Source organism: Danio aesculapii, chromosome 20 (assembly GCF_903798145.1).
Source record: "Danio aesculapii chromosome 20, fDanAes4.1, whole genome shotgun sequence".
In the NCBI taxonomy this organism is placed as follows: Eukaryota; Metazoa; Chordata; class Actinopteri; order Cypriniformes; family Danionidae; genus Danio; species Danio aesculapii.
In genome coordinates this window covers 55,516,772-55,540,622 of record NC_079454.1, presented here as the reverse complement: position 1 = coordinate 55,540,622, position 23,851 = coordinate 55,516,772, and the positions used below count along the sequence as shown (strand labels likewise).

Here is a 23,851-nt window from a genome sequence, read left to right as displayed (position 1 = left end):
TAGGCATTAAGTAGAGTTGTAAAGTATTAAATCCATATAAACAGCTTCAGAATGTCAGGCTTTTAATACGTTAACAAGTTTAATGTGTTCAAAAGAAGAGAAGAGTGGTAAAGCTGTTGTTTACACTGTGTTCTCGCGAGATTTGGATGCGGTCCTCCTAGAGTCATGCATCTTTACTTTCTGTTCTCGCGAGATGTGGCGGCAGCGCGCATGGAGCTGTGAATCGCTGGAGCAGTTGTTTGTACACCGGAGTGTGTGTGCGGGTTAGGGGGTGTGTGTGTGTGGGAAAGACTGTGTACGGAACCGCTCCATGACAGCAGCACACGTTTAACGATGGCGTCCGGAGAGACGCTGTACATCGAGGCGGAGGGCGCGGCGGTGCCCGCGGAGCTGGTGGAGCTGCAGGAGATCGAGGTGGAGACCATTGAGACCACCGTCATCGGCGGAGAAGATGAAGATGAGGACGAAGAGGAGCCGGCCATGATCGCGCTGCAGCCGCTGCACACCGGGGATGGGGAACCGGGCGTCATCCTGCTGCAGACCCGCGAGGAGGTAGTCGGAGACGACGCGGAGCTGCGGGCGGATGCCTTCGAGGAGCAGATCCTCATTCCGGTGCCCACACCCGGCGCAGACGCGCAGTACATCGGCCAGACGCTACTGACGGTCGCGGGCAGGAGCTCCGGGGGGCGTGCGGGACGGAGGGCGGCGGCGGGAGGCAAGAGAACCGGCAAGAAGAGCTACCTGAGCGCGGCGGAGTCCAGCGGGAGGAAATGGGAGCAGAAGCAGGTGCAGATCAAGACTCTGGAGGGGGAGTTCTCCGTCACCATGTGGGCGTCAGGTGAGTGGGTAAACTCCTGCGCTCGCTCTGGGTGTTTTTGTTTTGGTCGGAGGCCATGTTTGTCGCTGGTGATGGGCGCCGCCATGTTCCCTGAGTCCAGTATGGCCGCCCGTAAAGATGGCGTCGGTGCGAGGCTGGAAGATGGCGCGAGTACGCTGCAGCTGTGTGTGTGCAGGCCGTGAGAAGCGACCGTTACACAGTCCCGCGGGTTAAGCTGAGCCCGCGCGCGCCATTCTGTAATTAAAAATATGAACAGGTGTGACGGTTATTCGGTTATTTTAACGGCTGAAACTGAAGAGGTCACTGTGTTAACTAGTTTGGAAAGGTAGGTTAAATAACGTGCAGTCTGTGCTGCGAGGCTAGCTTGGTCTGATAATGTAAATGATTATGAGTCTGTTTACTAATATTGTGGTAAAAGGCTGGTAGGGTTAAGCGATGTAGAGTCTGTTAACTTATTGCCTGAGTAGTTCGTTGTGGTTAAAGAAGAGTTTTAACTAACGTTAGTGGGGCTAGTCAGATCTAGTTACAATGTGGAGTCTGGTTACTAGTGCTGCGGGGCTAGCTTAGTCTGGTACATTAGCGTTAACTAGTGCTGTGGAGGTAGTCTGGTGGTTTTAACTGTATAGAGTCTGTAAACCAGTGCAGCTGGGCTAGTTTTGTGTGGTTATACAATGTAAAGTTTGTTAGCTAGTTCTTCTGAACTAGTCAGGTGTTGTTTTAATACATTTATAACTTAGTCTGTTTACTATTTATGTGGTAGTAAGTTAGTCTGGACTCTGGTGTGATTGATGTTGAGTCCTAATGCTGCAGGCCTAGCTTAGTTTGGTAATGGTGAGTCTATTAACTTGTATTGTGGGAGCAACCGTCAGGTGGAGTCTGTTAACCAGTGCTACTGGACTAGTTTTGAGTGGTTATACAATGTAAAGTTTGTCAACTAGTGCTTCTGAAGTAGTGTTGTTTCAAAACAATGCAGAGTCTGTTAACTAGTACTGTGGTAATAAGTTAGTCTGGACCATAGACTGTAAAATATATGGACGTAGTATCCGTGACGTCACCCATAGGTTTCTGAAGAGCGCAAAAGAAGCCACAAGTAGGCGCGGCCAACCGTCGCCATTTTGTTCGCGCGTCATCGCACCTACGGCGGGATACCAAACAAGGGCAAAGAGGCGGAGAGTGGGCGGAGCTACAGACACCTGTTGGCACTTTGCTTAGACCTGGCAGACAGACTTTACTTTGGGAGAAACGCTTGATACTTTATTACCTGCGGCTCATTTGTGTTCTGACCACATGTGCTCGGCTGTACACTATATCAATAAAGTGATTAGACTTTAAAAACACTGTAGTAACACATTGAGCCACTAAACATTGTTCTTATGACGTTTTTCTACAGGAGGAAAACGTGAATTACTTCCAAATTCTTCAGATATAGTCTGTGTTAGTAAATGCAAGACTAATGATAAAATCCAGCATAACACTGTATGATAACGCTTCAGATGACTGTTCTAGAGCCTACAGCTAATCATTCTGTCACATTCTGGAGTGCTTTACGGGTCTAAAGAAAAATATTAATGATAAATGATCTTAAATAAAACTAATACATTTATAGAGATGGTATACAAGTATAACTTTACTCACATGGGAAACGGAGGCCACGTGAACGGTTTGTGAGCACAATTAAATGCACACAGCATCCCATATCATCTGATAATTGTAAGAAATAAGTCCAAAAGGCAGCTGACTGTGTAAAGCCACATAAAACAACACAAAAATACGATGAATATGCCGAGATCAGTGGCTAATCTGCCGGATTCAGCTGAGGTGAAGTGACGGCGACCAGTGAGACCTAGCTGTCACTCAAGTGGCCACGCCCTTAATTATGCAAACTTAATATAACCTAATATAAAGGAAATGGATGAGTTATAAAAAAATTCACCCCCATCACAGTTGTCATTGAGGGTAATAATAGCTATATGAACCAAAATCGTTCTTTGTACCAGGCTGTAAACACCTTTTTTTCTGCTGTAAAGTTGGCCATTCTAACAGAGGGCTCAATTGCAATTTGCCCTATTATGGAGCCAGGACTAGCGGAATTTTGATGAATTGCAGTTTCTGTTACTTCCGTATTGGCTTCCCGAGGGAGAGCGGGAGGTTGCCGCTTGGTCTGGACTCTGATGTGGTTAAATATTGTGGAGTCTGTCAGCTAATGCTGCAGGGCTAGCTTAGTTTGGTAATGGTGAGTCTGTTATCTAGTAGTGTGGGAGTAACAGTTAGCCTGGTGTGGTTTAATGTGTGGAGTCTGTTTACCAGTGTTTGACTAGCCTGGTGTGTTAAATGATGTTTTAAAGTTTTAACTAGTGCTTCAGGACTAGTCAGATTTAGTTAAAGAATGTGCAGTCTGGTAACTAATATTAGTTTAGTTGAGCTAGATTAGTCTGGTAAGGTTAAATGATGTGTCTTAACTAGCACTATGTAAGTAGTCTACTGTGGTTAAATAATGCAGAGTAGTGCTACTGGGCTAGTTTGGTGTGGTTATACAATGCCTTGGCTTGTCTGTTAACTAGTACTGGTGTGGTTAAATTAAACAGAGTCTCTTAACTAATACTGCAGGGCTAGCCTAGTCTGATGGGGTTAATGATGAGTCTGTTAACTAGCATTGTGGGAGTAGTTTGGTGTGGGTTAACAATGTAGAGCGTTAACAAGTGCTGCTGGATTAGTTTGGTGTGGTTATACAATATGGAGTTGAGCTAGTACTGACAGAGCAGTCTGTTGTGGTCAGTGATGTGGAGTCTTAACTAGTGCTGAGGGACTAGTTTGATGTGGTTAAGTGACAATAATCAATAGTTAGATTAATTGCGCTATTTTTATTGAGGCATTATATATTTCGCCCGTCATGTTTCCATAAATGTGGACAACATCTGATCTGTTTACATTAGTTTTAGAACATTATTAATGCTGCGGTTTAGTCATATACTCAGTGCTGTAAATGGTCATAATAACATCATTATTAATAATTTCTGTGGCCTTATATTACAGAGTAAAGATGATGTGTTGTGACAGGCAGACATTTGAAGGTCTGGTGGGAGACGTGCTGTAGATCCTCATCATCCACTGAAGCGATTGATGATTTCTTTCAGATGATAAGAAGGAGCTGGAGCATGAGGTGGAGGAGCACATCATCGGGGAAAACTCTCCGCCTGATTACTCTGAGTACATGACTGGGAAGAAGCTCCCGCCCGGCGGCATCCCGGGCATTGACCTGTCTGACCCCAAACAGCTGGCGGAGTTCGCCAGGTCAGAGACAGCGCGCACACTGACCCACAACACTACTGCTCTACTGTGTGTGTGTGTTAGCATGTGTGTGCACATGAGTGTGTGCATATGTTAAATTGTCTCTGTGTGTCTGTATATGCTTGTGCTTGTGCATGTGTTTGTGTGTGCATGCAAGTGCCTCTGTTTGTGTGTGCACTCGAGTTTGTGAGCAGAATGTGTGTGTTTGTGTGGGTGTGTGTTCGTTTCTGTGTGTCTGTTTGTGTGTGCGCATGTGCATTTCTTTGTGTCTTTGCATATGAGAGTGTGTGTATGCGTGTGCATCTGTTTGTGTATACGCATGCGCCTTTATTTGTGTGAGCACGTGTGTGTGTGTGTGCGCACATGAGTGTGTGCATGCTTGTGCATCTGTTTGTGTGTGTGTGTCAGGGTCAGAAATGAATCAGATCTGTAAATATGGTGCAGAGAGCTGTAATTCCCCAGTTTTAGAGCTGTGTGTGTTCTGTTCCTGCAGGTGTGAACGCAGTGTGAGTCCTGCTTCAGTTATGAAGAGGAAAATGATGCAAACTTGATCAAATATGAGTGATCTAGGCTGCATGATATTGGAAAAGTTAACATTGCAGTGTTTTTTCTCTTGTGAGATACATTGCGCTATAATACAGTTTCACCACATGCCTTAAATCGCTCTGTTTGGAAAGACATTAGATTGATTGGGATTATTTTGGATGGGAAATATAATTTATGTAAGTTATGGTATACATATAATAAACATAAAGAAATATATTTAAAATAAACTAGTCATAAACACAATGGAGCAAATGTTATGGTTTTCTGGGGATAGTCTAAGAGTATTTGGGTACAGAAATTGAATAGTCAAATGTAAAAGAGCATTGTATAGTCATCATATAAACAGTTGAGTAAAATTAATCTATTTTTAAACTTCTTTATGCTCTCTTAATATGCCTTAAACTCTTAAAATGTTCACACAGGCCTTAAAATCACATCAAAATGCTCAATTCTCACTCTATAGTGGTTAGATATTGCAATGACTCCACAGATCTCATGTGTTTTGACATGTAGATTGATTCTGATCAACTGTAATCCCAACTCAATCTTGTGATGTGACTATTGCAGACGCACACATTGTGATATCGATGATCAAATGATGTATTGTGCAGCCCTAGTCTAATCTGTTTATCAGTGCAGCTGCATCTTTCCTGAGGATCAGCAGATCGATGCGCTGCTGAAACTGAGGCTTATTTTGACTGATCAGAGAACAGTGTATTAATGAGCTGAAGCTGTTTCAGTACACATTAATGGACATCACACAGCGATTCGGATACTGACAACAAACCAAAACAGACAACATTTATTTCTGACCCTGTGTGTGTGATCTTTGTTGATGCAGATATAGTTTCAGTCTACTTCCTGTTATTGATGTTTAGTGCATTGTTTGTAAAAGATGTCCTTTAGTCACTTTGCTTAAGTTAATTAGAGTGTTCATCTTAAAGTTCTCCTCACTGCAGTGATCAGCGGAGACGGTAAAGGCTCGTTCACACCGAGAACAGTAAATATATTAGTCTCCACACCAGCGTTTGTAGCTTCAGCAGTTATTTTAATTTTAGAAAGATGATTTTTAAGAACATTTCAAGAATTGTACTCGTAAGATATTGTAAAAAGTGTTTGCTGTAACACAACATTAGCTGATATATTAGCACAACACAGCGCTGGCCAACATTCAAAACTTCATCATTTGTTCCCCTTCAGGTGATGATTGTGTGTTTACATTAATTTGGCCAGATTCCACATCTCGAATAGTAAGATACATTTACAGTATACGTCTCCGCAATGCAGAAGGTGTTCTTCTCACATGATGAAGCAGTTTTTAATCTAACTAAGGTTAGTGCGGTCAAAGTAATTAACATCCGTCAAAAGTTGTTTTAATAAACGGCAATGTTGATATTACTATTCACGTCAAAAGTTAATTATTATGAGAAATTAAACATTTATTATTAGGGATTATAGGTAAGGTCAAGGTTGATCCATGATTCGTACAGATCACAACCCACGGTTCAGAACACGCATGCCCTGTCGATTAATACTTTTTTTTTAATTTGTAGATAAATCGAAATGTGTAAAGAGATCCTCTCGCGTTATTAAAATCACATTTATGAAAGCTATTAGGCTTTACCATGAAATATAATGATGACAGAGGAAGTTGTGATGGGTTATTGGGGATGTGGTGGGTTTCTCAGGTTATTAAAGGTATTTTCTGTCACTACTTCTTTAACCTGAGTTAATGCATTGTGTAAGCTGCATGATTAATCATTAAAAGATCAGGATTTCAACACCCACACAACATCAATTATAAATGATGCTGATTTGCATATGTTTATTAACCCTTCCAATCGCTGCATTCAAATCTGAAAACGCAAAAATCAATAACGAGATTGAGTCTTCAGTGTTTTGAGTTCGTTATGAAGATACAAGCAGTCAAATAGCACAGCAGTAATGGGAGAACAATTTAGTTTAAATAAAACCACTGATGTTTAGGTAAAGATTAAAATCACCGTCATATGATGACTTGACGTACAAAAATGAAAGTTGTAGGCAGCAATTACATTAGTTCACCAGTAGGTGGCAACAACCAGCCATCAAAAATATGCCACTGAGTAATTCCTCAAAAATGATCATCTAGCAATGAAACATGTAGTTTAATGAGTGAATAACAATCATTTATTGAAGATGAGACCACAATAAATATGGGTTGTACCAATGATAGATTAGATTTATTAGATTTCACAGCACTGAATATTTGAGTTTATTTTTATTCAGATGATTATTTCTTCAGTTTATTTGTAATTAAATTACAGCTTCTCAGTTCTGTTTGTTAAAACCAAAAGTGTCTTGCAGTGCTGTTTCTGTAATTAATGGAAAGCAAATTGCATTGGTCTCCGCCCCTTTTGGGCTGATCTGAAAAATGGACCAATCGGTGACTAAACAACCACAATGTGATCTGAACCGTGAGATCTGTGATCTATTACACCAGTATCTATTATGGACACCAATAATAGACCGTTTATCTTTGAGGATTATCGTTAATATTCTGTATGCTGTTCTTCAGCTGCAGTGTGGAGACTAATTAAAACAGAAACTCTGATTAACCTGCTAAAGATGGGTTTGATTGTGTGCCATGGCACTGCTTTTATTCAGAACACAGGAACGACAGCGTCACTGTAATAGGGGTGTTCTCGGAGTGAACGTCCTTCACCGTGTCCCTCGTCTCCTGCTTTTGCGCAGCATGTTTTTGACGTGACATTTACTCTGTTAGTTGTTTTATTTCTCAGCCCCTTCAGCAACAGTGGCGGTCAGTTTTCTCGGTAAGTCTTAGATTGGAGAAACTCTTTCATTGGTCAAATGAGCGGCTTATGGGTCACTGAAGGCTGGGTTTGGGTCACCATGGGTTACGGGTGGATGTGTTCTGAAGCAGGGCATGCTGGGTAACGTTGATTGTTATTGTGCCTAGAATGAAGCCGAAGAAGATCAGGGAGGACGATGCTCCTCGAACCATAGCCTGTCCACATAAGGTGAAGAGTGTGTGTCTGACACTTTTGTGTGTTTTATGTTATAACAATATATTGATAATAATAATATTATGTAATGTTGACATTCTCTGTGTCATGTAGCGAGCGCTTTGGTTATAATGGGTGTCGTAAACAACCACATTTCAGCTCACACACACACACACACACACACACACACACTACAAAATAATGCTTTCTTACAGTTTTTGTCTTGTTTCTAGTCCAAATAACTAAAAGTTGTTTGACTAATTCTTTTTTTACAACTCAACTGTTTGTTTGTTTTAGTTTTTTGTTTTAAAGAAAGTTGATTAAAAAGTGCATGTATACAGCTATATATATTTTTGTGGCTGAGAAATAATTATTAAATGAACAAGGAAGCTTGTGGATATAACACAAGATCTAAATCAAGTTATTTTAGCATGTCAAAGTCAAATTTATGCATATAAAATATTTTCCCAACAACAAAATTGTTAATAATGTTGGAAATCTACTCGCCACAGTGGCTGGTGATCAAGAGTTAATGTCAAGCACTGGTGACATTTATGCTAAACTTAACTGAATAAGTGTTCATTAACTAGAGCTACACCATATATCTCTTCATCTGTGTTAAGCTGCTCTGACATGATCTGCTGTGTTAAAGGGCTATAATGGGTGTGTGTGTGTGTGTGTGTGTGTGTGTGTGTGTGTGTGTGTGTGTGTGTGTGTGTGTGTGTGTGTGTGTCTGACAGGGCTGCAGTAAAATGTTCAGGGATAATTCAGCCATGAGGAAACACCTTCACACTCACGGCCCGCGGGTTCATGTGTGCGCCGAGTGTGGGAAGGCCTTCGTGGAGAGCTCCAAACTCAAGCGCCATCAGCTGGTGCACACCGGAGAAAAACCCTTTCAGGTACGTCCATCTGTCAGACTGCTGTTGAGGACAGCGTTTGCTGGAAACAGGAGTCTATAAATGATCATCAGAGGGCTGGATAAGTTATCGTCATATTTACAGGCCTAATTTAACTGGAATAAATTAAATGTCAAAAATCACCACCGTCAGCATTTTCAATGATATTCACTTGAATTTGATGGCAATCAGAATACTTTGATTGGAATATATGAGCATGTATTTAACAGAATGTAGAAGCAAGCCTCTGCTTTCAAACAAAAAAACAAAGCATTTTATTCTATCTTTGGCCAAAAAAACCCAACAGAAAAATGCACTTTTCTAAAAGTAGTACACACACACACACACACACACACACACACACACACACACACGCACACACACACACACACGCACACACACACACACGCGCGCGCGCGCGCACACACACACACACACACACACACTTCCCTTACTGTAATATGCCTAAAACATGGATTGTCTTCATAACTCACCAATGGTGAGGAAAGAGTTAAATGTTGCACAAACTGCAGAAATATTTAGTTGCACCTCATTTTTAAGTGCAAAAATCTAGTCTTAAAGTAATAGTTTACTCAAAAATAAACATTTACTCACTATAATCACTTACGTAAGCTGGAAAACTGCTCATTTTTGGGTGAACTGACCCTTTGATGCATTAAATGGAGAAGCAAAGTGAGTGACGATTACACGTCTTCAGAATTTACAGTTAAAACCTAAACGAACATCTATCAGTGGAGATGGATTTATTTAGCTTTACTCCAAGGGCAGATATCTATTGCTTCTCCTGTTGGGTTAATAATGTTGATTAAGACATTTGGTAAAAGTAATTTCCGTATTCTAATATTACTATTTATTTACTCAGCATGTTCTTCTTAGATGTAGAGCTCATATATAGAGGCATTGAGTTTGTTTTAGTGTTTCCTAAAGTGCTGTGTTTGGAGTATTACCTGTCATGCAGTGTCATGTTGCTGTTTGTGAATGTAAAAGTGCTGCAAAGCTTTAAAATCAAAGCTAAACACAGACAGTCATTCTGTCCTAAAGTAAAAGGGCTGAACAACATACACTTTTACTCTCCAAACACAGCTTATTTGTGCTGTAGATGTAGAGAAGCTTTTATTGTGAAGACAAACCATTTATTTTTGAGTGTGGATTGACTCTTACAAAGCAGCCATTTCCAATAGAAGAATCGAGAGTTCAGTCAGTTGCACATTCAGCAACCCTGGATTTATCTGCATGAGACGGGCTCTTGTGTTTAAAGGTGTCTGCAGAACGGAGACGTTTTACACTAATATAGCCTTTTTGTTCATTAAGATGGCATTTTCCCCATAAACGCTTAATAATGTCTTCCTGTGATGTGTGTTAGGTGTTAATATTGTAGAGCTGTAGAGTCTAGGTCAAAATGTGTCACTGAGAAACATCCTGCAGATCTTCTAGTGTTTCATTATCACAATAAAACTGAAGTTTGATAAATGCAGTGCTGCCTTTACTGTTCTAAAGAGTGTAAAATAGCTGAGGGACAAGGAGGCCTTCATTTGCAACACACTCCAATCATAACAGAGTACAGCAGTCTGACCAATCAGAGCAGAGTCATCTGACTGAGCAAAGTAATTTCACCAATCAGCAGAGCGGACCAATCAGAGCAGTGCAGAGTAATCTGACCAATCAGAGCAGACCCATCTGACTAATCAGAGCAGAGATGAGTTATCAGAGCAGAGTCATCTGACTGAGAAAAACCATTTCACCAATCAGCAGAGCGGACCAATCTGACCAATCAGAGCAGAGATGAGTCATCTGACCAATTAGAGTAGAACAGACCCATCTGACCAATCAGCAGAGTCATCCAACCAATCAGAGCAAAGATAAAATGTCATCTGGCCAATTAGAGCAGAACAGAGCTACCGACCAATACGATCAGAGACCCATCTCACCAATCAGAGAGAAGTCATCCAAGCAGCAACATTTCACCAATTAGCAGAGTGGACCAATCTGACCAATTAGAGCAGTAATCCAACCAATCAGTCATCTGACCAATTAGAGCAGAACAGACCCATCTGACCAATCAGAGAGAAGTCATCCAAGCAGCAACATTTTACCAATCAGCAGAGCAGACCAATCAGAGCAGTGCAGTGTAATCTGACCAATCAGAGCAGAGTTGAGTCATCAGAGCAAAGCCATCTGACTGAGCAAAACGATTTCACCAATCAGCAGAGCGAACCAATCAGTGCAGAGCAGTGTAATCTGACCAATCAGAGTAGAACAGAGTCATCTGACCAATCAGCAGAGATGAGTCATCCGACCAATTAGAGCAGAGACTCATTTACCCAATTAGAGCAGAACAGACCCATCTGAGCTATCAGAGCAGAGTCATCTGATCCGTGAAAGCAGCATGGGCGTGTGTAGAGGAGGTGTTAATGAAGATCAAGCGCTGTCATGTACTGAGTGATTCAGAACTCTCTGTAATGAGCTAATGAGGCCTCTTCAGTGTGTGTAACAGCTCTGTGCTTCTGTGTGTTGCTCTAGTGTACGTTTGAGGGCTGTGGGAAACGCTTCTCTCTGGACTTTAACCTCCGCACACACGTGCGCATTCACACCGGCGACCGGCCCTACGTCTGCCCCTTCGACGGATGCAATAAAAAATTCGCTCAGTCCACCAACCTCAAATCACACATTCTGACACACGCCAAAGCCAAAAACAACCAGTGAACTCTCTGTGTGTGTGTGTGTGTGCTGGAGCTCTGCGAGATGACCTTAAGGAGAACAGGGGACTGAAAAAGACTAAAGGAAAACCCTGTGTTTATATATACACACACACACACACACACGAGGAGCCGAGCGCTTCTTTCTCTTCCACTTTTTCTCCAGTCTCTCGATCCACTGCAAAGATGCTTTCATTTAGAGTTTGTGTCTCATTTGTAGTCTGAATATCTAAACATTCTTAACTCCAGAAGTGTTTTCTAGACCAGATATAACGAGTCAGAAGGAAGTGAGCAAAACAAGTCATGAGTCTGACAATGGGGTCAGAAAAATAAGCTCATTTCAGACTGAGAACTAGATTATTCTGCTTGTTTTAAGGAGAAACTCTCTTCATTCTGATTGATTATTGCTGAAAACACGACTATAGTTTGTGCTTGTCTAGAAAATGCTGACAGATTGAAGAGTTTGTAGATGATTGCACTAGGAACAGGACAGAAACTCTAAATGAAAGCTGTTCTTGCAGTGTGCTCTTCATGCATCATATCTTTTAATTTGGTATTTCTCCAGTGTGCATATTGTACACTTATTTCAGGAGTTATTTCTGTAGCTCTGTCTGCTTGTGTTGCTCTGTGGTTTGGTCTGGCTGTGATGCATCATGGGTAATGAGTTATGTGTGCGTGCGCGTGTGTGATGTGTAAGATGCAGTGGTTGTGTTTGAGCACACCTGCAGTGTTATTGTCTTTGTTTTCTTCTTCAGAGAGTGTATGGTGAGGGTCTGAGCATCAACTGTCCTTTGTTTATATTCACACCTGTATTCACACCTCACCTGTATTTCAGCAAAAAGCAATTAAAGAGGGAAAATCACCTTTTGTCACCCACATCTGTTTTGATGTCATGAAATCAAACTAACATTACTCAGTCTGAATTATGATGGGATATGTGTGATATATCATATACAGCATTATATATACAGTCAAGCCTGAAATTATTTATATTTCTGGCCATTTCTGTCACATTTATTCAACCAGCAAGGTTTTTGTTTGACCCAGCACAGAAGACAACTGGTCAATGTATAAGAAGCAGCCGATACAGATTATGCTTTAAGCTTTACAATGCATAAAACTAAGTATAATACTTAAGTGATCATCTCTCTTTACCCAAGAGTATAAATGAAGGATACTAATCCCTTAAACACGTTTCATATAACCATTAAAAGCAAGTATTTATTCTAAGTATAAGTAATTATACTTATGAGACTAACAATGCAGTTTGGAAACACTGCAAATGATGGAGGATAAATTCAACATGTCTCAATCAAGGGAAAGTTTGGAGCTCATGTTTGTTAAAATGCAAACCTATAAATCCATTACTTTACTAAAAGGAAGTAGGTCTATAAAGTACTGTTTATTAAATAAGTGACAAGAAGTTCTATTATTACATGTACATGTTAAAAATATAATTATTTCTTTAGTTTTTTTAATGTATCTAATATTTTAGCCAGGTTTTAGTGAACTTGCAATAATATTAAAAACAGAACTTTCAGTTTTATATGTAAGAAGGCCTAAATACATGCAAGCTCATTCAAATATTTAGCTCATTTCCAACTAACACAAACACTCCGCGATCAGCGAGTAACGATCGAGTCATTAAATGTGATTATTGGCCGATCGATCAGAGCATTTCTACTTTTAGGTCAGGTTTTTCCAGGGTTATGAATCATTTTGGGCTTGACTGTATATAAATCAATCAGTTAATATGTATGGAGGAATTTTGTCCTGCTCATCTTTGCAGAATTGTTGTTATTCAGCCACATTGGAGGGTTTTCCAGCATGAACTGGAAGTCTTTTTAAGGTCATGTCACAGCATCTCAATTGGGTTCATGTCAGGACTTTGACTAGGCCACTCCAAAGTCTTCATTTAGATTTTTCTTCTTTCATTTTCAGAAATAATAAGTCAAAATTAATCCTTTTATGAAAAAAGCTCAATACTCTTGCCAGTATGGTAGGTGAATTCATGTTGTTTTCTGTTTGAAATAGGTTTATTTTACTCACCCCATTGGCAGATTACTTTGATTGTTTATAAAAAATCCAGTTTGATTATTTCTGAAAACAAGACATTATTTACTTGTCTAGAAAATGCTTCATGATTTAAAGGTTTTTATATATTTACACTAGAACAGGACAAAAACTTTTAAAAAGTTCTCATATTTGTTTTCAGTACAAACACAATAAAACAACTCTGACAACCCCAGATGCCTGATGTTAGTGTATACCATTACTTTTTACATGTTCAGGTTTGTCTTTCTAAATGGCTTTAGGTTTATTTCAGTTTCAGTGATTTTAACTGCTTCAGTCTGTTATAAAACGATTATCATCACCATAATAATACATGCAGTATTGGTGTTTAAAAGGGTTTTAGTGGATAACGTCTAAATGTCTGCATCTAAACTGTTTTTTTATCCTCAATTACACTCACTGGCCACTTTATTAGGTACACCTTACTAGTACCAGGTTGGACCCCCTTTTGCCTTTAGAGCTGCCTTAATCCTTCATGGCGTAGATTCAACAAGCTACTGGAAATATTCCTCAGAGACTTTGCTCCATATTGACATGATAGCATCACACTATTCTGAGCCGAGCATCCGAATGTGTCAGCAGAAATGGAGCCTCATCAGACCAGGCAACGTTTCTCCAATCTTCTATTGTCCAGTTTTGGTGAGCCTGTGTGAATTGTAGCCTCAGTTTCCTGTTCTTAGCTGACAGGAGCGGCACCCGGTGTGGTCTTCTGCTGCTGTAGCCCATCCGCTTCAAGGTTGGACGTGTTGTGTGTTCAGAGATGCTCTTCTGCAGACCTCGGTTGTAGCGAGTGCTTATTTGAGTTACTGTTGCCTTTCTATCAGCTGGAACCAGTCTGGCCATTCTCCTCTGACCTCTGGCATCAACAAGGCATTTGCGCTCACAGAACTGCCGCTCACTGGATATTTCCTGAAATACTCAGAGCAGCCCGTCTGGCAGCAACAACCATGCCACGTTCAGCGTCTCTTAAATCCCCTTTCTTCCCCATTCTGATGCTCGCTTTGACCTGCAGCAGATCGTCTTGACCATGTCTACATGCCTAAATGCAGTGAGCTGCTGTCATGTGATTGGCTGATTAGACACTTTAACAAGCAGTTGGAGGTGCGTATATGGCCGGTGAGTGTATATTTAGAGCAGAAAGAATCTGTCATCATATTTCAGTATGATCATTAAATAAATATTCATGTAATGTTTCTTTTATCTCTATTGATTTTGCCATAATATGTTCTTCATGATTCAATGATTTTGCTGTAATTCACTGATGTGACAGAAACAAATTACAGAAATTATTTAAAGATCTAAAATAAAAGCCAATGAAAGGAAATTGTTATCATAATTGTTATTTGATAAATAAAATATGTATTATCATTATTGTAGTACTTAATAATATTGTATGTTATTCCAATGTTTGTTGTTAATATATTTTATGAATAATAATGAGTCTCATATCCTGACCTCAGAGTTCTGACCTCTAGTGGACAGATTGGAAGTTACCTGCATATTTAAAGCTACAGATCATCTTAAATATATATATATAAGCAAATCTTCGTTTTGTCTTTGTAGACGTCAAATATACTAGCAAAAAATGTAATTTGCGAAAGTGACTCACAAAAATATTGAGTATATTTTTATATATTGGTAAATGTTAACCAAAAACGATTATTATTGTCTGTCTTTGTTTATTTGAATTTTACTGCCAGTTATTTTGTATTTTACTTATTTACTTTTTTAGATTAAAATAAAATTAATAGTCTATAGTTATATCAGATTTACTGGCTTTTTGTTTGTTTTTCTGTGTAATGATTTGTCAAATTTATTCTACAATCTACTACAATTCCATTGTAATTTCTTCAAATTATGTGTAAAAATCTTAGCACTATACTATAAATACTCTTTATTTGTAGTTATTTTAAATGTATAGGTGATTTTTCTATGCTATAAACGCTGCTAGCTTAACTATAAACGTTAAACTACAATACAATATCTGCTTTTCTTTTATCTGTACAATTTTAGCACTTTACTGTTAAGAAAACCGTTATTTCCATTTTTATTTATATTTATTTCAAATGTTCTGATTATTTTTTGTTTGAAAAGGTTTGTAAATATACGTATACAGTTGAAGTCAGAATTATCAGCCCTCCTTTAAATTTAGTTTTCTTTTTTTACATATTTCCCAAATGATGTTTAACAGAGCAAGAAAATACAATGAGTTGCCTAATTACCCTAACTTTACCCTAATTACCCTAGTGAAGCCTTTAAATGTGACTTTAAGCTGTATAGAAGTGTCTTGAAGAATATCTAGTCTAATATTATTTACTGTCATCATGACAGAGAGAAAATAAATCAGTTATTAGAGATGAGTTATTAACACTGTTATGATTAGAGATGTGTTGGAGAAATCTGCTCTCTGATAAACAGAAACTGGGCAAAAAATAAACAGAGGGGCTAATAATTCTGACTTCAGCTGTATATATACTATTAAAAACAAGATTTTGTACTACAGGATTTGTTTTTCTTTGCAATTATTTGTACATTTTTTGTATTTCACCATAAAGCTATGGTATAATGATTTTCATCTTTATTAATAGTTATTTTAAATGTACTGTTTATTTCTTTATTTTCCTAAAGATTTTTTTTTTCACTGCAGTAACCACAATATATTTATTTCTTTGCAATTATTTGTGAAATTGATGGGTAATGTGACTGTGAGGATGTTTTTTGTAAGTAAATTCTTCAGTGGATGTGTTCTGGTCAACATCGACCACACCATCTGATCATCCTGACATCATTTCTGCAGTCATTTACACAGTTATGAGGAATACAGTGCTATCTGCAGGGACGCTTCAGATGCATTATGATACGCTTTTCTCATGTTAATATTTCACTGCATTTGCATTGCTCCGGATGATGTTTAGCATGTAAATGTGCTGCTCTTTCCGTGTGTGTGTGTGTGTGTGTGTGTGTGTTGGTTGCGAGCTCTGCTGCATTTTCCATGGGCTTTTACATGCAGAAATATGTTGCCAAGGAAACTGAGACATGCAGGGCTGCGCAGATCTCCTTCAGTCCCTCAGAGGCGTCAGCAGCGGTGCTAAAATAAACCAGCAGGAGCACAAGATTCCTCCACCACACTCTGTCTGCTTAATGCTGATCTATTATTACACACACACAGCTCTAAACACACCCATAAACAAACTAGAGCTGTGGTTGGTCGGTGTATGTGTCAGTCATCCGATCGCTTCCTGCAGAATCAGACTTTATTTACTTTGAAGCATAGTTAATAGTCTGTACAAATGTTTAGTAAATGACAATTTACTATAGTAATTAAAGTACATTCTTGCAGTGTTTTTGAACCCTATGGTAGTAAAGTATTTGAATTAATCGGTTGTGGTGATTCTACAGTTGCTATGGTAACACAACCACTACAGTAATTGATCTGTTTTGGTGATTCTACAGTTGCTATGGTAACAACAACTGTAGCAACTGATCTGTTGTGGCGATTCTACAATTGCTACGGTAACAACAACTATGGTATTTAATCTGTTGTGATTCTACAGTTGCTATGGTAACAACAACTATAGAAATTGATCTGTTGTGGTGATTCTGCAGTTGCTATGGTAACAACAACTATAGTAATTGATCTGTTGTGGTGATTCTACAGTTGCTACGGTAACAACAACTATAGTAATTGATCTGTTGTGGTGATTCTACCGTTGCTATGGTAACAACAACTATAGTAATTGATCTGATGTGGTGATTCTACAGTTGCTACGGTAACAACAACTATGGTATTTAATCTGTTGTGATTCTACAGTTGCTATGGTAACAACAACTATAGTAATTGATCTGTTGTGGTGATTCTACCGTTGCTATGGTAACAACAACTATAGTAATTGATCTGTTGTGGTGATTCTACAGTTGCTACGGTAACAACAACTATAGTAATTGATCTGTTGTGGTGATTCTACCGTTGCTATGGTAACAACAACTATAGTAATTGATCTGTTGTGGTGATTCTACAGTTGCTACGGTAACAACAACTATAGTAATTGATCTGTTGGGGCTATTCTACAGTTGCTATGGTAACAACAACTATAGTAATTGATCTGTTGTGGTAATTCTACAGTTGCTATGGTAACAACAACTATAGTAATTGATCTTTTGTGGTGATTCTACAGTTGCTATGGTAACAACAACTATAGTAATTGATCTGTTGTGGTGATTCTACCGTTGCTATGGTAACAACAACTATAGTAATTGATCTGTTGTGGTGATTCTACAGTTGCTATGGTAACAACAACTATAGTAATTGATCTGTTGTGGTGATTCTACCGTTGCTATGGTAACAACAACTATAGTAATTGATCTGTTGTGGTGATTCTACCGTTGCTATGGTAACAACAACTATAGTAATTGATCTGTTGTGGTGATTCTACAGTTGCTATGGTAACAACTACAGTAATTATTTGTTGTGGTGATTCTCAGAGTGACCATCAGCCAGTCAGAATCCAGCATTCAGCAGAGGCGGAGTGTAAATAATAACAGTTACTGTGTTTGTAATTAGTCAGCGGTCAGGTCAGATTGGGTGCAGAGTTTGAAGCAGATGAAATCGTCCTGTTCAGGGGTTTTATATTCATGAAGTCACTTTCTCAGAAGGAGTAATCACATTCAATATTAACGAGGATGTTCATTCAAAGCACATTTCCCTCCATTAATAATGCAGATGCTTGGAATTGCTTCTCTGCATATTCTGGATCTTTGTTTATAATTTCTCTGTGCAGGTATGCAGATGTAGAGTCTAGTCGGTTATAATGTCTTCCTCTGCTGTCCTCATCAGTTCTCCTTAATTAGCTGATGAATTATGCAGCAGTCGTGTTGTCATCACTTCTCAAACACACCCATTAATGAGAAAACACACCCATATTCTGTCTTTGCTATCAGCCGGATTTAATTTAAGAGCTGTTAAAATGCACTGATGATGAAAACCTGATGCTATTAGAACAGGTCTATCAGATTATCAGGCTCAGAAAGGCAGATCATGATATGTGTGAGTTCATATTAAACGAAGCACCAGTGAAATTAAAATTACTTCTGTCAAGGTGCTCTCAAAGTTACGTGTAAATGTTCTTGAAGTAATGTTTGTTCTGTTATTTGATTGAATCTCGTCTTCAGAGTGCTAGCACAGAAACACGCATCATTAAACTGAGGTTATCCTGCCCGTTTGGCTTCATCTCATATTAATCTCGAGTACTATAAGCGGAGTACGCTTTCTTTACTCTATTGAGGTAGTTCATTCTGTGCAGTAATAACGCATGTAGATGTGTTTGCCACCCTGCGAGGAAATAAAATAAATGAAATCAACCAAATCTTATAAATAGTTACAACTGGCTACTGTAATATCAGAGCTTTTATTTCAGCAGTCAGCCACGTAACGTGAACATGATGGAGGTAAAATGTACTGGCTTTATTATATGAAGTTCTATAATACCATGTTTAAATTGAGTTAAATAAATATTATGTCAGGCAGCACGGTGGCTCAGTGGTTAGCACTGTGTCCTCACAGCAGGAAGGTCTCTGGTTTGAGCCTCGGCTGGGTCAGTTGGTGTTTCTGTGTGGAGTTTGCATGTTCTCCCTGTGTTGGCATGGGTTTTCTCCGGGTGCTCCGGTTTCCCTCACAGTCCAAACACATGCGCTATGATAAACTAAATTGGCTGTAGTGTGTGAATGAGTGTGTATTGGTGTTTCCCAGTACTGGGTTGCAGCTGGAAGGGCATCTGCTACGTAAAACATATGCTGGAGTAGTTGCTAGTTCATTCCACTGTGGCGAAATAAGGGACTAAACCAAGGGAAAATGAATGAATAAAGGTTGATGTCTTGAAAAATGAGCTTTCAGTAAGATGCTGTTTGGCTGCAGTACCAAACATGGCCACCAGGTGACTAGCAGTTTACATTAGAGACCACGCAAAGGCGTCTCCTATTTCAGTGTGTGTTTTGAGGACAATTAGCTGTATTTATTCATACTTTTAACATCATTTGTAAAGTAGACAGGAAATTCTACAGTAGTATGGTCAGTTTGGTGGTATCTGACATCTACAAAACATCTAAAACACTGTTTACATGTGGATTGCTGTAGCAAAGTAATGCTTTAATACAGCTGTGATGAGCGATCTTATTGCATATTAACAAATAACTGTTTCTAAAATAATATCTACCAAAAATCAGTCACCAGATATGGAAACTAGACAGTTTAAGCTTTCATGAATTTATACTGCAATATTATGGTTTAATACAAGTGTAACCGTACACGCTCCCACAGGTCGAACTGAGTGACAGTAAATACATTTTGATCTCTTACTCATCCTTAAAATATGTATTCAGAAGACCTAGATCTTTCCAACCATATACAGGTTATCATGATTAGATTAGGATTTAATTAAAATATAGTGAAGTAAAGTTCAGTGATGATGGCAGTGAAGGGCTTAAACACTAATATGTTTGACTTTCCATGTCCATACACAATCCATGCATCCTGAACACGTCAACACTTGTCCAATGCCCACATGTAAAACACACACACCTCCGTAATAAACACACAAATGTTACACTCATCTGAATCCATACATGCAATGACAGAAGTCATCTGAGAGGAACCGTAACACAAACAGACCCGTCCCAATAGGGTATATTTGTAAATTACAGCCCAGCCAGTATATCAAATATAGCACTCATTTCCCTGGTGTGTGTGTGTGTGTGGAGTCTGCAGGACTCTAAGGATCAAACCGCTCGCTCTGCCTTCATCTTCTGCTCGTTTCTTTGAGCAAACTCAAGAACTCGCCTCTCTCTGACTCCAGGATTAGCACTTCTAATAATAATGAGCATCTTCAGCGCTCAGCTTCATCAGCACATCCAGCTCGTCTCTGCAGGAACACGTTCAGCTCAATCTCTCAGACTTGTTGGCGTTCCTTTAAAAATATGCTGAGCAGCTGATTTATAATAATGATATAAACACTATATGGGTCAAAGATGAAGAGGGGATTCCTAACATCATAATAATAGTAACCTCAATAAAGCAGCGTGTCCATCAGCTCTGGAGCATCACCTCCTCAGCTCCTGCTGCTCCTGCACAGATTCACATCTTGGTGTTTACATTCAGCACTTTTAATGTGATATTCTGAAATATGCATAACAAAGCTTGATGGAAACACAGCTTATTATGTCTTTAGTGTAAATTAGGATGTCATACGGGTAATTATATTTATTTCTGAGCAAAAAGAAAAGAAAATAATGACTATAATAATTCAGATGTTCTGCTGGATCTGTGTGTTTCCCCGACTGGTGTGTGTTTGTGTTTGTCTCGGCTTGTTTTTGCTGATTGGACATGTTGAAGTGGTGATGCTGGAATCTGCTGATCTGTCTGTGTGGTCTGAATCGGGCTGTAGTTGTTTAATTTGCGTTATAATGTATTTAATTGTCAGAGAACTTTCACATTTAACATGCTCAATATGTTTGCAAAATGAGAGAATGGAAAATTCCCTTAAGCCAAATCTGAAACTGACTTTTGACCACAGTGTTGGAGTCCCGAAACACACTTTCAGCCAATCAGCAGCAGGGGGCGTGTCTAGAGGTGATATGGAGAAGAGAGCACTCAGTGGTATTAGCAGATCCAATATATACAGCTGAAGTCAGAATTATTAGCCCCCCTGTTTATTTTCCCCAGTTTCTGTTTAACAGAGAGCAGATTTCTCCAGCTCATCTCTAATCATAACAGTGTTAATAACTCATCTCTAATAACTGATTTATTTTCTCTTTATCATGATGACAGTAAATAATATTAGACTAGATATTCTTCAAGACACTAGTATTCAGCTTAAAGTCACATTTAAAGGCTTCACTAGGGTAATTAGGGTAAAGTTAGGGCAATTAGGCAAGTCATTGTATAACAGTGGTTTATTCTGGAGACAATCCAACACTAATATTGCTGCAGGGGCTAATAATACTGACCTTAAAATGGGTTTAAAACATTAAAAACTGCTTTTATTCTAGCTGAAATAAAACAAATAAGACTTTCTCCAGAAGAACAAATATTAGAGGAAATACTGTGAATACTTTGCTTTTTCTGAATATTTACTTGTGCGTGATTTTCACCCTGTTGTTCATTACCTTATCGTTGTGTTCAGCTATAATAGGCTGCATTTACTCTGCAGATCGGGATGATCAGTTCCCAGAATGTGATCTGACCTGTAGTATTTTGATTAAGTTAATGTTCAGAATAGGAGTAAACAATATACGGTTTGAGCACTGATGTCGCTATGTGTGTATCAGAATTTGATTATTCAACATTAAAGGATAAAGAGAGTGTCATGGTGGTGCAGTGGGTAGCACGCTCGCCTCACAGCAAAAAGGGCTCTAGTTCGAGTCTCAGCTGGGTCAGTGTGTGTTTCTGTGTGGAGTTTGCATGTTCTCCCCGTGTTGGCGTGGGTTTCCTCCGGGTGCTCCGGTTTCCCCCACAGTCCAAACACATGCCCTATAGACCTTTTTAATATGGCAATATCATTGGTCCATGAACAGTTCCTGCTTTTTTAGTATTTCAGAGCTGTAACAATTGGTGATTCAGTTATACCAAATGTTAACACAGCTGTCATTAAAAAATTAGCAATATGTGGACCCTTTTGAAAACTAAAAATATACAGGAAATACATTAGGGCTATTGTTATCGTTTACATCCCTCAAAATGGTCTATGGGGAATTGATTAACTAAATTGGCTGTAGTGTGTGTGTGTGTGTGTGTGTGTGTGTGTGTGTGTGTGTGTGTGAGAATTAGTGTGTATGGGTGTTTCCCAGTACTGGGTTGCAGCTGTAAGGGCATCCGCTGCAAATGTGCTGCATAGAAAAAGGCCCCAGTCAATCTAATTAATGAAATCTTTTCATAAATAGAGTTTTCCATTTGAATAGAGCTATTCAAATCATCTGGTGAAATTATATTCATATCGTAATATATGTATATATATATATATATATATATATATATATATATATCGCTGCAATACAAAATATCACAATGTCAGATTTTCCAGTATCGTCCAGCCTTAGTTCAGAGACGATGTTGATTTATTCATCCTTTTTTCTGTCAGGCGATGGATTTTATTTATATATAGGAAAGTTAGCCATAGAAGAGAATAGATCATTAATAAAGTTCAACGATTAGTTCAAGCTTTCCTGAAGTTTAAAATAAAATGCTGTAATGTGCAAATGTGAAAAAGGTATATGTAGTACATCAGACTATTGGTTATCATTATTGTTCAGAAGCTCCATATTGGCGTGTCCCTCATTGACATCTTACAACACTTTAGAATGTTTAAATGCGTATGTCTGTGAGTTGTTCACTGTATGTGTTTTGATTTTGCAATCATGCTGAAAAGAAGAGTTTATATTTATTGGCTATCAGCCTCCAAACGAGAGTTATTGGTTATCATAATTAGTGCATCCCTAATGGATGATCCGGTTTCCCCCACAGTCCAAAAACATGTGGTATATGTAGGCCCAGAGGGAATCTCCGCGCGCAGAATTCTGCAGGTCTTCTGCAGATTTCCTCAGATATTCAGCCCATCATTAATTCTGTTTATTTACTTGAGTAAATGTGTGTAAATCTATATTTATTCAGTTTTTATATTAATTACAGTAATATTATTGACTAATATGAACATGTTCATCTTATTTATGTACAGTGCAGTGTGTACAGTCATATTTTCTGTCTTTTAGTAGAGATATTATATGAGAGACTTGCTTTGTTTACTAAATAAAGTGAATCTAATTGGATTTGCATTGTAAACATTAAATAAAAGTATGTTTTATTTCACATCTTAAGGTTTTAGTGATGATACTCCCAAAATAATTCCGCAGAAATCCACAGATTTTTACCAAAATTCTTCACAGAAATAGCAAAAAACGTGCGCAGATTCTGTCTGGCCCTAGGTGTAGGTGAATTGGGTAAGCTAAATTGTCCGTAGTGTGTGTGTGTGTGTATGGGTGTTTCCCAGTGATGGGTAGCAGCTGGAAGGGCATCCGTTTTGTAAAACATATGCTGTAAAAGTTGGTGGTTCATTCCGCAGTGGCGACCCCTGATTAATAAAGGAACTAAGCTGAAAAGAAAATGAATGAATGAATGAATCCCTAATTAACGCTCTGCTTTCCCCCACAGTCCAAACACATGCTGTATTGGGGAATTGAAAAACTAAATTGGCTGTAGTGTACGAGTGTGTGTCCACTGTGTAAAACACATGCTCTGGTGACCTCTGAAATAGAGAACCTAACCCTATGAATGAATGAATGTCGCTTTGGATAAAAGCGTCTGCTAAATGACTAAATGTAAATGTAAATGTAAATGAATGAATGAATGAATGATTGAATGAATGAATGAATGTATAGTTATCAGCCTCCAAATCTAAGAGTTATCAGTTATCATTATGGGTCATGACTTCTCCATCATTGCAT

General features: G+C 38.8%; 1 protein-coding gene across 2 annotated transcripts; it reads left to right on the top strand.

Annotated features, from left to right (window-relative positions):
- Nucleotides 1-195: 195 nt before the first annotated feature.
- On the top strand, nucleotides 196-12,166 carry yy1b (YY1 transcription factor b). 2 transcript variants are annotated; one of them, XM_056480899.1, is made up of 6 exons: nucleotides 196-838; nucleotides 3,973-4,129; nucleotides 7,453-7,485; nucleotides 7,632-7,692; nucleotides 8,418-8,576; nucleotides 11,115-12,166. In XM_056480899.1, the coding sequence occupies exons 1-6, from the start codon at nucleotides 334-336 to the stop codon at nucleotides 11,295-11,297; spliced, it is 1,098 nt and encodes a 365-aa protein (XP_056336874.1). In that variant the 5' UTR covers nucleotides 196-333; the 3' UTR covers nucleotides 11,298-12,166. The 2 variants fall into 2 exon arrangements, with proteins under 2 accessions (XP_056336874.1, XP_056336875.1); XM_056480900.1 differs by lacking the exon at nucleotides 7,453-7,485.
- Nucleotides 12,167-23,851: the final 11,685 nt, after the last annotated feature.

Excerpts from the sequence above, each read along its gene's own strand:
- yy1b (XM_056480899.1), top strand. The coding sequence starts at position 334 with ATGGCGTCCGGAGAGACGCTGTACATCGAGGCGGAGGGCGCGGCGGTG. Across the intron at positions 4,130-7,452 it reads CAGCTGGCGGAGTTCGCCAG|CCCCTTCAGCAACAGTGGCG; the intron begins GTCAGAGACAGC and ends TTTATTTCTCAG. Across the intron at positions 7,693-8,417 it reads CCATAGCCTGTCCACATAAG|GGCTGCAGTAAAATGTTCAG; the intron begins GTGAAGAGTGTG and ends TGTGTCTGACAG.